The 17,595-nt window shown below is 34.7% G+C and overlaps 1 protein-coding gene across 1 annotated transcript; it reads left to right on the forward strand.

The window, feature by feature from the left end:
• Nucleotides 1-284: 284 nt before the first annotated feature.
• On the forward strand, nt 285-17,341 carry LOC126668380 (uncharacterized). The gene is made up of 9 exons (XM_056104384.1): nt 285-465; nt 1,271-1,316; nt 1,453-1,573; nt 5,490-5,574; nt 15,349-15,400; nt 15,710-16,083; nt 16,744-16,991; nt 17,086-17,283; nt 17,330-17,341. The coding sequence occupies exons 1-9, from the start codon at nt 285-287 to the stop codon at nt 17,339-17,341; spliced, it is 1,317 nt and encodes a 438-aa protein (XP_055960359.1).
• The last annotated feature ends 254 nt before the right edge of the window (nt 17,342-17,595 follow it).

Here is a 17,595-nt window from a genome sequence, read left to right on the forward strand (position 1 = left end):
CTGCAACAAAACCACAAATTAAATTTTCTTTTTACCATAACAACAAAACAACAATATCTGCAAGCTAAACGATTTTTTAAGTTAAAGATTAAATTTCCTCTAATTAATTAAAATAAATAACAAAATATAATCTAAAACCCCTAATTCCTCCAACTAGGTAACTAAAGACAGAAGCTAGATCTGTCCTATCGCATCCACCACAAAAAACAACGAATAGCAGTGGCTAGCCGGTTTATGTCGCCGTCAATCTCTTGCATCTGTACTGAGTGAATGATGTGAAGGAAATGGCGAAAGGTTATACGGGTGTCGCTTCCGATAAGGCAAGAGATGGGACGATTAAGGTGGTGGAAAAGGCGGGGAGTGACAAAGATGAAGCGAAGGAGACGATGAAAGGTGTTTGTGATGCGGCGGAAAGTGAAAGCGGCGAAGATGCGGACGATAGTGAGAGCGGCGAAGATGATTATGGTAAAAAGGACAAGTGATGGATGAAGACGTGGTTAATTTAGACACCAGTAATGGATGAAGACTTGAATTAGAGAAGAAAGGGAAAAATTCCTTTACAAGTCCTTTAATTTTACATGTATTTTATATTTCTCTTATAAGTGTCATTTATTAATTATTTATCAGGTGTAAAATCATTCTGTTAGAGTTAACAGCGAGTGTGGCACACTCTCCGCATTCCGTCCACCGAGGGGTATTATAACCAAAAAAATGGAAGTAGAGGGACACGAAAATGGTAAATTGAAATAGAGGGACCTCTTGAAAAAAAAGTGAAGAGTAAAGGGACCTGAGAATGGATTTGGCCTATGCAATATCACATGCGATGTCTGAGCACAATTGTACCTTGAAAAATCATAAAGACTTTCAAAATTTTCATAAAACCGTAAGTTCACTCTAGATTATACGCTCTGCGACTATTAACGGCTTTCTTTATACTTATTGGGTATATTTCAAATTTTTGTACTGCTGTCATTTTCTGTCTTTTACAGACTGTTCTTATGTCACATTCCTTCTCTCTCCATATCTCCGACAACTCAATTTAATTCAAAATTTTCTACTGCTGTAATCACCACATCCACTTCTGCAACACTCTATACTACGTCATATACAAACGCAGATACCGATGTTTCACATCGACTTCCTGTAAGTAATCCATCTCTTTCTTCAAATTCTAAAACGTAATATAGGAATTACGTTTGCGATAATTATATGGTGTGATGTTTATTATATTATTGTTTCTGTAAGTTATGTTTATATATTCTTTTATTAGGCGCGTATCCAGTAACAGCGCTTCCTATAGGTTTTTACTTTTTAAGGTATTGTTCTATAGGCGTATCCTGTTCTATCATGCAATGCAGCAGTTATATATACACAGTAATGCAAACATATAAACACAAATACTTAAAGCATGTAAATCACTAATACCTGGAGGTGCCTGATGCGGAACGCTAGGTTCCCTAATAACTACGCCTTTGTGTCGGCCCATAACTGTTCTACCGGAGTTTCTTCCGCCTCTTTGCACAAAATGGGGGTTGGTTCTAATTCTGGAGGACGTGCTGACATAGTCTGGGTGGTACTCACGTCTAAAGTAAAAGGGTCGGATTGGATCGCCCGCCCATTCATGCTCTGTTTCAATCCTACGGGCCATTGTAGTAAGTGTGCTAAAATGTTCGTCCACGTGCTCATACAGCTTATCAAACTGAGGTCCTACACCCCTGACATACCTACGATTAATAGTTCTATTGTCTTCGTTCAGATCAGGGACTTCTTCAGCCATCCGCAGAAAATCAGTAGAGTACACTCCTACAGTTAACATCCCTCTAGAAAAAGAACGCATCTGCCTCCTAACCTGGTTTAGGGCTATCTGCGCCTGACCGTTAGCTATGTCTGCATCTTCCCTCAAATTACGGTATCTCCGCACACCAGACCAGAAATAGTCACCTCTGTACTCTTCGACGTCTAATTCATCTAACTGTTCTTCTTCATACTCTTCCTCCTGAGGATCTTCCTCTTCTGCCTCCTCTTCTAATTCTTCTTCTGGATCTTCCTCAGGATCCTCCTCAGGATCTTCTTCAGGATCCTCTTCCGGATCTTCCTCCGGTTTCTCTTCCTCTTCTTTGCTGTATTCTATCTCCGGCGAATGCACTCTAACTTTGTTTCCAGAAGAACTACCAATCTCCGACACAGACATAAAACCATTTTGATATATCTCTAGCGATGCTCTAGTATTTGCATGGAATCCATTCTGATGGACCCCAGATGGTTCGCCTGCTTCATTGTGAAACCCGTTTTGAAATATATGAGGCGCTTCCTCCCGTTCGTCCTCAACATGCGACTGAGCTCCGTTTTGCCCAGACATGCTGAAAAGAAACAATTTCAAACATAAGCGACCATCTGAGCCCATTTCCACACGCAATTCCAATATCAGCTTATAAAAAGCTGTAAACATTTAGTACTTAATCCAGCCGCACGTAGTTCGCAAGCAGATAACCATTTAATAACCTCGGCGCAAGTAACATTCACTAAATTATCTCAGTCGTTCGTATATACTGATGTTAATTATATGTTATCGTAATAACCCTGATTTGCGCGTGCCACGTCACTTACTACTAATACACAAATAACATAATTACAGACAACTAAGGTCTGACTCAATGTTGCAGTAACTCCTAGGTATACTTACTGACAGAATGCTTCCAGTCAAACAGACCATCAGAAAAAATCTAGCAGTGGTAAATGGACCAAACTGCTATGATACCAACATTGTCACGACCCAAAATATTGAGCCGCAACCGGCGCTAGGAAACGGGAGTTGTAGCTCCGGAACCCGTAGCAAGCCTCAAATCACTATTAATTTTTTGCAAATAATAAACAAATAATATCAAACAACGGAAGCAATTACATATATATATTCCTTATAACAAAATATTTACATTAACTGTTTAAACCTCGCGGGCTCTAGTTACCGTACCTCGTACGAACTAGCCTCACGGTACTATATACATCAGTTAATGTCTCAAAACACCTCACCGGTATCTGGGGCCGTGGATCATATAAAACACGTAGCCAATCAAAAGCATATAAAACAATGACAACAGTTAATATATACAATCAAAATGAACTGCTGTCTAGGCTACTATTCTGTCGACACAGGACCACTACTGCAGCATTCACAGAAGTCAGAAACTATACATACACAACTGACTTCTGGACTTGTAAATTGGCCTCTAGCTAAGTCCACAAACTAAGCACCTGAAAGACATCAAAGGTGAGGGGTCAGTATTTGGGAAAATACTGAGTGAGTTGACATTTACTAACAGTATTAATATGGGAACATAGCATCGCATCTCAGGAAATCAATAATATAAAACATATAAACATGTTTTTGATCCGTACGAAACTAATATCCTAGCATGCGACACATTTCTCGAATAATCATATATCATTCAAACCAATCGTAAATCTCAAGCTGTGAGTCCAACTCACTGATGGGCCCAGCCCACTAGATACGGGGACTTCCAGACTACACCGTAGCCGAGTTCACTCTCGTATCGAATTCATATCATATCATATGTATCCAATCATTTCTCAAATGCGAACACACTAGACTGACTATGTACTGGTGATCACAGATCCTATTGACACCCAATAGGTAGCTAGTTTCTTCGGATCGCATACTAGTTCTCGTATATAGAAATTAATAAAACATATAACAATTCAATCAATTATATATAATGCGATGCGTGTAAACAGTAGATATATCTATATAAAATAACTTTAATATCTAATACGTGAAAGTAAAGTGCAACTCACAGTGACCGCTATCCACTCTACAACAAGATCGATGTGGTAATATGCTCGTACTAGTACCCCTCTAGTGCCCTCACTGTCTGGTCGTACGTCTGATACATATTAATTAACATTTAATAGTCAGACGTAAATCATGTGTTTATACGTATAATACATTCATGATTTAGGTATTAGTTTTATTCTTAGTATTATTTATGTATTCATAAACTTTTAGTTGTATCCACGACTTATTGAATACTATTCCTTGTATTCGAGAATTATATAATTCCCTTAACGTTATTCATAAACATAGATCGTGTAAAACATCGAGCTAAATCTCACTTTTCAAGTTATCGGGACCTTTAATTAATATTAGGGTTTAATATTCAAAATATCAAAATCTCGTTTCTTTTTGGGTAAAGTCCATTTTAGTCTCTTGGCTAAAAGTCCATTTTAGCCCCTTCGAAAATGTCGTGCGAGCAGTGCATGGCTTGGCTATGCGCGCGCATAGCATGGCTATGCGCCTGCATAGCCTTGGCTATGCGGGCGCATAGCTACCGCTATGCACGGCCCCGGAAACGTCGTTTCCGGGCCGTTCCGCCGCACCCCGACCTACTACACATATCAAAAACCTTGTTTCTCACCAAACCCGCCATTTAGCTTTTATCAGAACACTAAAACCGAGCCAAAAATGTCATTTTTCAACTCTAAACCAAAACAGCCCACATAACTCGAATTTGGCACCAATTCTCGAAATCTTACCTTGAAACGAAGCTTGGGATTGATAGAGCTCTCGATTCTGAAGAGATCGACGCGAAAATCGCTTGAATCGGACATCGAACGGAGAAACGGCGGCGAAACGACGTAATCGGCGATTGATTTCTTTTCTCTCGATCCTTCTTCTGTTTCCTTCATTCAAATGGTAAGCTCTTATATTGAATGGCTAAAAATATGTTTTGGTCCTTCCTTTCTTTCCTTGTTACAATTTCTTACTTTTCTTTCCTACGATTTAGTCCATAGCTAAATCGATAAACTCTTTTATTACGACTTATACGTATTATTTATATCCTATAAATAATACAAAGCTCGATATTAACACTTTCCCGTCAAAATCCAATATTTCTATTTTCGACACAAAGTGGCTAAATTACCACTTTGGTCCTTGTGCCCTATTTTGGACTTTTCTTGACATTTTTCCTTTTAATTCCAATTCTAATTTTAGAATTGAAATATAACCTTAGTTTCCACTTAATTGTTTTCCTTAAAACCGACCTACTAAAATTTATTTATCTCAATTTTTCTCAAAATCTTTCCGATTTCGCCACTCCGGCGAATCTAAACTGGACACTTGGTCCAATTAGATAATTAAATATTTTAGGGTATTACAGTTTCTTTTTCTTTTGTCCATGAATTTTATTGTTATGATTATAATCTCTTAGTATGTTAGTTATATATCGTTTTAAGCTATCGGTTGTGGTTTGAATCCATCAATTCGGATCCATCGATAATTGACGATTTCCGGTTTCGTTTTCCTAAAGAGTTACTGTGTTTGTGTTTGTTGAGGTTAGGGGCAATTGGTTTATCAAGTTTCTTAGTTATAGGTTTGTTTAAGAGTTATGGAATTGTTGTTTTGAAAATGATAAATTCTTTGTCTCTGTAATTGTTTTCTTGATGAAAATGGTGATTGTTGTGTATGGCAGGGTGAATTGGATTTGAAAGAAGGAGATGGCCAATTCGCCATTTTAATCACCAAAAATGTTCATTTAAATCAAGTAAATGCTCAAGGTTAATTATAAATGGATTTTGTTTTAATAATAACTTTCGAATCTCGAGTGATTTATAAATTAGAAATCGTAAACGTTAAGTGTTTTACAAACTTAGGTTAATATAATTACTCGGGTAATTATATTTGTTTTCCGAATATCAAAGTGGCTAAATTACAATTTAGCCCCTGAACGTTTTTATAACTTATTTAGGTAAATTTTTGGTTAGTAAACTTGTATTTTGTTTTAGTTATAAACAAAAGTAATTAATTTGATTTCGAATATCGAATTGGCTAAAGTACAGTTTAGTCCCTAATTTTTTTTATAACTTATTTGATTAAGTTTTTGGTTGTAACTTGGGTTACTTGAAGTTAAAGATATTGGGTTCCGTTTTAAATATTGATTTATTATTTTATCAAAGTTGATTTTATAATTATAAATTATGGTTTATAATTAGGTATGATTATACTTATTTTATCAAAGTGATTTTGTGAATTATAAACTCTGGTTTATATTTTGATAAAATATTTTGGGTCGGGTTAGACTTGGGTCACCCGACATGTGAGGTAGCTTGGTAGTTATTGGTAACTCGGCTAACCCAATATTTGAGGAAATGAATTTAAGTTATTATTTATTTATTATTTAAGTAATATTTTTCGGAACAGATTTTAAAGCGGAAACCCAATAGACTTGGCTTATTTATTTATTGAGTATTATGTGACTCGATGGGGTTCATTTTTGACTCGGGTCATTTCATGATTAATTGTTCATTCTATTCTGGCTACGTTTATGCTTGACTCGGTATTGTGCTAGTCCTATGTGGTGTCTAGTATTCTTGGAGTTAGGGGTTGAATGAATTTTAAGTTATATATTATTTTAGACCCGTCGACTGTTCGTGCTTCGGAGTCTACGCAGGGTTAGCTGTTTGCCAAGATTCACATGGATAAGCAAGCAATGAGTTTGTAGTTCTATTCACCGCTTTATTAAGTACCGCGTCATATTTTAATATTATAAATGCTCTTGAACTGTTTTTACGGATTATGGATCTAGATTGAAACGAGCTGCTCGATAGGCTCGTATCGAGACTGTGTGCACCGGTAAGTACTCTAGGAAACGGCAAACTAAAGTCTTGCTTACGCTGGTATATATATATATGACGAGGATTTATTCCCGTCCACTAGGGGTTTATCAGTATGCTATGTCATACTTACGCTGGGATCATTTCAATAATGTTTTTCCTAATCATACTATGTTAGTATAAACTGTTTTGATTTAAGGGTTTTAAACTTAATAAATATAAATAGTATTGCGAACTCATCTCAGTATATCTGACCCCGTTGTTTTCCCAAATTTTCAAGGTTTATGATTGGAAAGCTAGTCCATTCCGATTCTTTTGATTCCTCGGAGGTTTTTATGTTATTTAAACTAGTTTCTGTTTTCAAACTCTTAGACCGCAGTAGAACTAGTTTATATATTACAATTGATATTGCACTTTGAAATTATCGGTTGTTTGATTATTTATTCTTGGCATGTTCACTCTGGGATATTTTATTATTATATTTAAGGCAAGCCGTTGAACGTTTCAGATATTTAAGTTATTTATATTAGAACTGTAATATAAACTGCTAGACTTAGGTTGGAGTCTCGGTTGCCCCCGAGCAGTTTTCTGCAGGTTTAAATATTTATTTTATTTTCGCGAGACTTGCTACGGGTTTTGGTACGACCATACCCATACCCTAGCGCCGGTCATGATTCATGAAATTGGGTCGTGACAGTTGGATATCCTAAAGACAGTTTAGGATGATGTTTCTATATTCGAACCGAACAAACAATCGTTGTTTATCGGTGGTAGTCTTTCTTAATAAAGCGTTTATTCAAGAGGGACACTAAGAAAGGAATATAGAATTAGATGAGGAGTCATCTACTTACCAACAAAATAATGAATCAATGAAGATTGATCAAACCCACTAAAAACCAAAGTTAGTAAAAGATGTATCTACATTAACAACTCGAAGATTAAGTAGAGTATCTCGTCCACCGGAGAGAGATGGTTTTCCCGCATGATAAACAAGAGTTGTTTAGTCATGTAGAAAAAGATCAAATGTTGATCCCTTTACTTATGAGGAAACTATATGTGATATAGATTCATCAAAATTGGTTTGAAGAAATAAAATCTGAAATGGATTAAATATAAAGAAACCAAATTTTAGGAGCTAGTCGATCCATCCAAAGGTATTATACCAATAAGGTTTAAATGGATCTTCAAGTGTAAAATTGGTACTAATGGAAAGGTGGAGATCTTTAAAGCTAGGCTTGTTGCAAAAGAGTTTTGCTAGAGGCAAGAAGTTGTATTGTGAATACACTTTATCGTCGGTAGCCATGCCTAAGTTCATCAAGATTTTTCTTACCAAGACTACACATTTTGATTTGGTGGTTTGACATATGGATGTAAGAACCACATTCCTTAATGGTTAAATTAAAGAGTATATCTAGATGGAACAAGTCGAGGATTTTGAATCTGAAGAAGGTTCCAAGGCGTGTAAGCTAAAATAATCCCTAGTTGATGGAAAGAAAGCTTCAAGTTTCGTCAGTTACGAATTTATTAAAAACAATGATAAACCTAATGTTTACAAGAAGGTTAGTGGGAGCAGACTCACTTTCATGATCTTTCATGTAGATAACTTATTACTAATAAATAATAATATTGGAATGTTAACTTTTGTAAAACTTTGGTTTATCTAATACGTACTCCATCAAAGACCTCGGAGAGGTAGCCTAATTTCTCAGTACTAGACTCTATAGAGATAGATCTAAGAGAATAATTGGTTTCTCCTAAAGGCTCTTCTTAGAAAAGATATTGAAGTAGTTCAATATAAAAGTTCTAAGAGAGGATTGATACTAGTTAGGCATAAAATTCTTCTTTCAAAGGGAGTGTCTTCCGAAACTTCTGAAGAAAGAAAGAATATAGCAAAGATACCATAGGCTTCAGCAATTGGTAGTCTGAGGTATGTGTTTCCACTTACAAAGCTAGAAGTTGTCTATGCTGTTAGTGGGACTAATCGGTTTTAATCCAATCCATGTTGAGAACATTGGATGGTTGTTAAAGATATCTTTAAAAACTTTTATAGAACTAAAGATATGGAGAACGAGATTTTTAAGTTGAACGTTTTACAAATTCTGATTAATAATCAGATATGGATAATAGAGAGTCTATCTCCAGATTCATATTTATCTATAATGAAGGAGTAGTGAGCTAGAAGTGTTCTAAGATGGAATCAACTCCATATTCCATTATAGAAGCCGAGTATATTATGACATGAGATGTAGTAATAGAAGGTGTTTGGATAAATTAGTTCGTAACTGAATTAAGTACGGTTTTCTTCCATTAAAGTCGACATTTCCTCTTTTCTGCGACCACAATGGTGCTACTGCCCTAGCAAAAGAAACCGGGTCTCACAAATTATCCGAACATAAGTAAAGGCATTATCATATTATCTAAAGAAAGTGTTGGAAAGAGAGAAATTGTTTCTCTAAAAGAAGAATAAACATGTGGACACTCAAGGTGTTGAGTGAGTCGAACAAGTGACGCTAGATGACTTATACATGGTAATTCATTAAAGTCAATTTAATGTCATCTAGTTCATAATTGTACATATGTCCTTTGACTTGCGGTGACACTATCTTGTATATAGGTGATTAGAGTTTGATACTCCTTAACCCTAGATCTTTCATGAGCTAGGGCCGCGGGATGTGTTGGCTCTAGTTAGCTGTACATGGAGATAGGGGTTTAACCTAGAAAGGATTCATCACTGTGGATGAACGGAGATAAGATTCTATGCTATCTCGAATTGTTCATGATGGATGATAAAACCTGCGCAGGTGTATATGACTTACATAGAAAGTTGTTTCTAGTGGAAGTCATATTTATCAAGAATTAGAACTGAGAGATGAGGTCATATAATCAAGACAAACAATGTTTGACTTAACCGTGACACTAGTCGAGATTGGAATCTTAGATGAAGGGAATTTTGAGTGTACGGTAATTATGAACATTGGTTCATAAAGAATGCATCGAAACATTCATATCTATTTGGGAGTCGTGATATGGTGCCAGACGTCACTTTCAATCTACGAGAATTAATAATTAAATGAGATTTAATTATTTAATATAAGAAAGGCATTTCTTATGTCTCTCGTTGCCATATAGATGTGAACCTAGTTAGTCACACACAATAGAGTGTGCAACCTATTGAGTTTACGAAAGATCAATTTCATATGGATACTAGCATATCTCGGAAATTAATCTAAGATGAAAAACAAGTACAAATTAGGGACTAATTTGTAAGAGTTATAAATTAGTAGGAACCTAATTGTACTATGTCCAAGTTAATTAGGAACTAATTTAGAAGAGTTATAAATTAGTAGGAACCTAATTATATTTTAACCAAGTTTTATGATTAAAAGGTTTAAGTAATTAATTAGTGTAAGTAATGATACTTAAATCATTAATCATAAGCTAATGGAATGATGATGTCATGGTGATGATGTAATGAGATAAGCTTATGTCATATATGTGATGTCATATGATGGCATCACCTATATGATGTCACCTATGTGATGTCACCACATGAAAGGTGTCATGTGGTGGCAACACCTTTGCTTGGTGTGTGACACCTAGCATGTAAGGTGTTGCATTCTTAAGACATGCTCTAACCTATAAATAGAGTATGTCCTTGCATTCTTAAGACATGCTTTAACCTATAAATAGAAAGCACTTGAAGGAGTTCAAGTAGTCATCAATCACGGGAAAAACTTGGCGACGTTTTTCATACATCCGAGCAAGGTAGTGATCGCGGCGAGAGTTTGAGCTTAGGGCTGCTCAGCAAGAGGAACTCTTGCAGGATTACTTCAAGGCGAGGATTCAATCGGATGCATACTCGTGTGGACGAACTTGAGGTCGCCGTACTTTCAGGACTACAAGAATCGCTGGAGAATTGACATAGGTATTCTTCTTACGATTCCTAGATGCGTGCTTTAATTACTAAATGATACGACGATCCATTTGTTGTTGATATGATCAACTTTAGGATCCGGATAGCTGGAATTTTGATTTTGAATTGAAATATACGATTCGGACCCGCGCCTCCCGCTGCGCCAACAAAACGTTCGGATTTCCTTCGTAACGTTTGTAAACGTTTTGCTTAAATCGCTAAAAAGGTGAAACATTTGGATTTGTTTCGTAACGTTTGCAAACGTTTGGCTTAAATCGCTAAAAAGGTGAAACGTTTGGATTTGTTTCGTAGCGTTTGTAAACGTTTGGTTTAAATTGCTAAAAAAGTGAAACGATTTGATTTTTTTCGTAGCGTTTGTAAACGTTTGGCTTAAATAGCTAAAAAGGGGAAACGTTTGGATTCGTTTCGTACCGTTTGTAAACGTTTTGCTGAAATCGTTAAAAAGGTGAAACGTTTGGATTTGTTTCGTAACGTTTGTAAACGTTTGGCTTAAATTGCTAAAAAGGTGAAACGCTTGGTTTAGTTTCGTAACGTTTGTAAACGTTTGGCTTAAATTGCTAAATATGGGAAAAGCTTGGATTTGTTTCGTAGCGTTTGTAAACGTTTGGCTTCAACCGCAAAAAATGTGAAACGTTTGGATTTGTTTCGTAAAGTTTGTAAACGTTTGGCTTATATCGCTAAAAAGGTGAAACGTTTGGATTTGTTTCGTAACATTTTAAACGTTTGGCTTAAATCGCTAAAAAGGGGAAACGTTTGGATTTGTTTCGCAACGTTTCTAAACGTTTGGCTTAAATTGCTAAAAAGGTGAAACGCTTGGATTTGTTTCGTAACGTTTTAAACGTTTGTTTTCGTTTTGTAATGTTTGTAAACATTTGGCTTAAATCGCAAAAAAGGTGAAACAACATTTTTTTTGCAATGTTTGTAAAGGTTTGGCTTAAATCGCTAATAAGGAGAAACGTTTTGATTTGTTTCGTAACGTTTGTAAACGTTTGACTTAACTCTCTAAAAAGGTGAAACGTTTGGATTCTTTTCGTAACATTTTTAAACGTTTGGCTTAAATCACTAATAAGGTGAAAAGCTTGGATTTGTTTCGTAACGTTTGTAAACTTTTGGCTTAAATCGCTAAAAAGGTGAAAAGTTTGGATTTTTTTGTAACGTTTGTAAACGTTTGGCTTATATTTAAATAAAGGTGAAACTCTTGGATTTGTTTCGTAATGTTTGTAAACGTTTGGCCTAAGTCGCTAAAAAGGGGAAACGTTTGGTTTTGTTTTGTAACGTTTGTAAACGTTTTGTTTTGTTTCGTAACGTTTGTAAACGTTGGCTTAAATCGCTAAAAGGGTGAAACATTTGGATTTGTTTCGTATCGTTTGTAAACGTTTGTTTTAAATCGCTAAAAAGGTGAAACGTTTGGATTTCTTTCGCAACGTTTGTAAACGTTTGGCTTAAATTGCTGAAAAGGGTTTCGTAACGTTTTAAACGTTTTGATTAGGTTCGTAACGTTTGTAAACGTTTGCCTTAAATCGCTAAAAAGGTGAAACATTTGGATTTGTTTCGTAACATTTTTAAACATTTGGCTTAAATCACTAAGAAAATGAAACGTTTGGCTTAAATTGCTAAAACGGTGAAACGTTTATATTTGTTTCGTAACGTTTGTAAACGTTTGGCCTAAATCGCTAAAGAGGTGCAACGTTTGGATTTAAATTGCTAAAAAGGTGACACGTTTGGATTTGTTCATAACGTTTGTAAATGTTTGGCTTAAATCGCTAAAAAGGTGAAACATTTGGATTTGTTTTGTAAAGTTTGTAACGCTTGGCTTATATCATAAAAAGGTGAAACATTTGGTTTTGTTTCATTATGGTTGTATACGTTTGGTTTAAATTGCTAAAAAGGGTAAACACTTGGATTTGTTTCGTAGAGTTTGTAAACATTTGGCTTAAATTGCTAAAAAGGCGAAACATTTGGATTTGTTTCGTAATGTTTGTAAACGTTCGGCTTAAATCGCTTAAAAGGTGAAATCTTTGGTTTTGTTTCGTAACGTTTGTAAAAGTTCGGCTTAAATAGCTAAAAAGGTGAAACATTTAGTTTTGTTTCGTAAAGTTTGTAAACGTTCGACTTATATCGCTAAAAAGGAGAAACGTTTGGATTTGTTCCGTAACGTTTGTAAAACTTTGGCTTAAATTGCTAATAAGAGGAAACGTTTGGATTTGTTTCGTAACATTTGTAAACGATTGGTTTTGTTTCATAATGTTTGCAAACGTTTGGCTTAAATCGCAAAAAATGTGAAATGTTTGGATTTGTTTTGTAACGTCTTAAGCGTTTGGTTTTGTTTCGTAACGTTTGTAAATGTTGGACTTAATTCGCTAAAAAGGTGAAACATTTGGATTTGTTTCGTAACGTTTGTAAACGTTTGGCTTATATTGCTAATACGATGAAACGGTTGGATTTGTTTCGTTAAGTTTGTAAACTTTTGGCTTAAATTGCTAAAAAGGTGAAACTTTTGGATTTGTTTCGTAATGTTTGTAAACGTTTGGCTTCAATCGCCAAAAAGGGGAAACATTTGGATTTGTTTCGTAACGTTTGTAAACGTTTGGCTTAAATCGCTAAAATGGGGAAACATTTGCATTTTTTTTGTAACGTTTGTAAACGTTTGTAAACGTTTTGCTTAAATCGCTAAAATGGTGAATCGTTTGGATTTGTTTCGTAACGTTTGGTTTGTAAACATTTGGATTAAATCGCAAAAATTGTGAAACATTTGGATTTGTTTCGTAACGTTTGTAAACATTTGGATTTGTTTCGTAACGTTTGTAAATGTCACGACCCACTTTCATGGATCGCGACCGGCGCTAGGGTATGGGTATGGTCGTACCAAAACCCGTAGCAAGCCTCGCAGATAACTTTCTAATAAAAATAAACCTGCAAGAAAACCAATGCTCGGGGGCAACCGAGACTCTAACCTTAGTCTAGCAGTTTATACAACAATTCTAATATAATTACTTAATAGAAATTCGAAATTATGAAATATGCCTCATATATAAATAATTCAATGTAACATGCCAAAGTACAATAATATAAAAGTCATACCACTGCGACAAACCAAAGTGTAATAATAATAGGGACAACTAGTTCTACCGCGGTCTAAGAGGTAAAATAGCTGACTAGTCTAATAACATAAAAAGACCTCCGAGGAATCAATAGATCGGAGATGAGCAACGCTCTCAAAATCATAAGCCTGGAAAAAATTGGGAAAACAACGGGGTCAGATATACTGAGATAGGTTCATAATGCTATTTACATTTATTAAGTTTAAAACCCTTAAAAACAAATCCTTTTATACTAATTTATATATTTGATTATGGAAAACAGTATTGAAATGAAATCCCAAAGTATTCAACCCAAAGTATTATCCAAAGTAGATGGGAACAAATCCTCATCGATTCCCAAAGTGGGCCAAACATTGGTCAGCCGATCCCAAAGTACTTACAGGTGCACGCAGTCTCGATACAAGCCTATCGAGTAGCTCGTTTTAATCCAAATTCATAATCCTTAAAACAGTTCACAAACATTTGATATACTAAAATAATGTGCGGTACTTAATAAAGCAGTAAATTTTACTATAAACTCACTGCTTGCTTATCCACGTGAATCTTGTCAAAAAGCTAACCTTGCGTAGACTCCGAAGCACGAGCAATCGACATGTCTAAAACATTATACAAGTTAAAATCTGAACAACCCATAACTCTAAGAATACTAGACTCCACATAGCACTAGCATTTCAAACACAACCAAAGAATCAACCAAGGTAACCAAAGTACAACTAAAGTATATCCTAAGTATTCAATTCAAACCAAATAACAAAGTTGGGCAAATTAAGCTTAGGTGAGTTTTTATCTTTGAAAACGAAACCAACGTCTTTAATACTTAAATAATCTTTTCAAAACAATAATAGTTGTTAGCATTACTGCAGTGTAGCTTAACACAATATGTCGGGAGACCACGTCTAACCCGACCCATCCATAAACCAAAGTTAAAAATCAAAGTCTTAAATCAAACATTAAATGAAACCAAAGTTATTTTAAATAAGAACTCATACCTTAACTTAATAATGCCACGAAACAATATAGAAAACCACAATCCAAATAAGCTTGTCAACACTTGACAAGTAACACCCGAGGTACACTTAATATCTCACCTTAAATAGAATCAATAAGATTCAATCATCTTTCAAGTATCAACTGAAACTAAATAATTTAAGGCCTAATTACTTAAAAAAATCCCCACCTTGTAACATTTATTCGTTTATACCCTGACCTAGGAAAAAGTTTATTTGTACCCTTTTTTTGATTTTTCATTTTCGTCTCTACCCTAAAGAGTTAATTTGACCTCTTTTCATTTGGAAAAATATTCAAAATGATCCTTTATATTTAGCTTATATTCTAATTAAACATTAATATTATTAATCATTTATAATGTTTTCATCCTTTAATTAATTTAATTGTCAAAAATTTAAATTTTAGGGTAGAGATGAAAACGAAAAATCAAAAAAGGGTACAAATGAACTTTTTCCTAGGTCAGGGTATAAACGAAAAAATGTTACAAGGTGGGGGTTTTTAAGTAATTAGGCCATAATTTAATCAACTCACAACAACCATATAACCCTTACATGCCTTATATCTCATTTAACCATTGTGAACAAGACTAACATCCTTTAAATATGTTTGAGCCATTTTATAAACAAAGTTTCCAGCCCTTAGTTCATAACGATTGAGTTTCTCTTTCAAATTCAGTGATTGAGCTTCTCTTCCATAGCCATCATCATCTTCATCGCCATCACCAAAGGTAACATCTGTTTCTCTTTCAATCTCTAATTCATCGCCAAAGGTAACATCTGTTTCTCTTTCAATTTTATTTTTATTTTCATTGCTAACATCTCTTTCTCTTCTAGGGTTTACTGATCTCTTCAAATGTCTTCTTTAAGGTTTGTATAATTTACTGATTCTTCTTTACTGTTTGTGAAATAAATTCTTATGATTGTAGATGTAATCAGGGTTTAATTAGGGTGAATGCTCTTAGTTTGGTTAGTTTCTTTGTGAATGCTCTTAGTTAACTTTGAGTTATAAGTGTAGTTATTTTCTTTGTGAAATGCAGGTCTGGCTTTCATCTAGATAACTTGAAACATTTTAAGAGAAGGAAAAATGGAAAGAAAAATATTGTTGAAGTGAGGTCAACAAAAAAAATATACTGCCAGAGATTTGCAGCCAGGCCTAAGAATCAAAATAGTCAATCGACTCATTCTTATTCAGAATCTAGGACTTCAAAGGAAAAAAGAACTAAAGAAAAAAGCGGTGAAGTGAAATCCACGAGAGCAGCTCATGCAATTGAAGAGGATTTAGTCGATGATGCTATTGTTAGCGAAAAGCAAAGAGAACAAGAACATCTCGAAAAGGATACGGAGGAGCAAGAAGAAACCGAACATCTTGATGAGAATATTGAAGTACAACCGAATGAAGAGACAAGTTCAGGTAAACATATATTCTCTTTTGTTTAAACAATAGTCATTATAGCTAAGTCTGATTTATAATCCTCTTAAATGCAATTTTCTAAAATAAATTGCAAAAACAATTTAGCCTATCTATTTAATTTTCTGCTTATGTAATTCTAGAAAAGAACATAATCTCACAACATATATGCGTTGGTAAAAAGATTGAAATGAGAAAATAATGCATTTGTGCTAGAAACAGTGTGTGAATATATATATATATATATATATATATATATATATATTAACTATGCATCTCATCATAATCACATTGGCTAGTGAAATACAAACCAGCAAAACACATTATTGAAAAGCCTATATGCATATGTGCACCTCTCTTCAGAAATGCAACGGACTACAATTTGCAAGATGTGATACCAAATATCTAGACAACAATTTCTAGTGTTTGTTAAATGTATGGCATATGTATTCTGGGGTTGATTAAGTGTGGCATTTTTTCATGAAATTTTTTTATAGTAAAATTTGGGTTAAGAAAATACGTTACATTGTTGTAGTACATAGAATAGAGCAACTTGCTTTCTGGGATTTTTATGGCATATGGTTGAAGGATTGTTTAGCTAAAATTTATCAAACATAGAAATTGTTTCTTGACAAATCTGCATCTTCTGCCTGTTCCATTTAGGAAAAGAGCCCAAAGAGAAAAGAACTAGAGGACCTACTACATTGAGTAAGGTACACTCAAGGAGAATGGAAGAAAGAAAACCAATAGTTTTAAATGTTCATTTTCAGCCTGTTGGTCCAGATGATTCCACGCTCAATGAATTTAGTAGCTTTCTCGGTACAATAGCTCGCAATTCCGGACTTGCTCCTTTGAACTATGAGAGCTGGCGTAAAGTACCTTACAAGAAGGAACTATGGAAGTATGTTAAGGTATGAGTCCGATTTTACTCATTTGGATTTGATTCTTTTCACGATTAATCATTGAGTATGTTTTAATTTATTTACTGTTGAAATTCTATTGCAGAAAAGGTACATAGTTCCCGAGGAAGGCAAAAGATGGGTTTTAAAAACTATCGGGGATAACTGGAGAGTTTATAAATGCAGATTAAAGAAGAACCATTATTATAAGTTCAAGACCGATAAATCAAGACTTGCATCTCGTCCATCCCAAGTACCGGAGACGCAATTTAAGGCTCTTCTCAACTATTGGAATACTGATTTTGTAAAGGTATTTTTATTTATCTTATTGATATTATTCTTTTCTCAAGATTTTCTATTAAATAATCAGCTTTCATGCCTCATATTCCCCTTGTCTTTTCTGATCTTGAATTTGTCATTTTCATCTTGTCTTTTTACAACGCATTAGTGAGATAAATGTTGAAAATCGGAACCAACAGAAGGATATGCATACTGCAGGGCCAAAAAGTTTTGCTAGAATAAGAAAAAAATTGGTAAGAATTTAATTTAATTGATTTGATTTGATTTCGAACTATGACATGATTTTCACCAACGGTTTTATAATTCCATGTTGCAG

The sequence above is a fragment of the Mercurialis annua genome, linkage group LG1-X, assembly GCF_937616625.2.
Source record: "Mercurialis annua linkage group LG1-X, ddMerAnnu1.2, whole genome shotgun sequence".
NCBI classification, from domain to species: domain Eukaryota; kingdom Viridiplantae; phylum Streptophyta; class Magnoliopsida; order Malpighiales; family Euphorbiaceae; genus Mercurialis; species Mercurialis annua.

Bases quoted from the DNA above. Each gene is read 5' to 3' on its own strand.
- LOC126668380 (XM_056104384.1), top strand. From the start codon at position 285: ATGGCGAAAGGTTATACGGGTGTCGCTTCCGATAAGGCAAGAGATGGG. The intron at 1,574-5,489 runs GTACTCACGTCT...TGTGTATGGCAG, and splicing joins GTGCTGACATAGTCTGGGTG to GGTGAATTGGATTTGAAAGA. The intron at 16,084-16,743 runs GTAAACATATAT...TGTTCCATTTAG, and splicing joins GAATGAAGAGACAAGTTCAG to GAAAAGAGCCCAAAGAGAAA.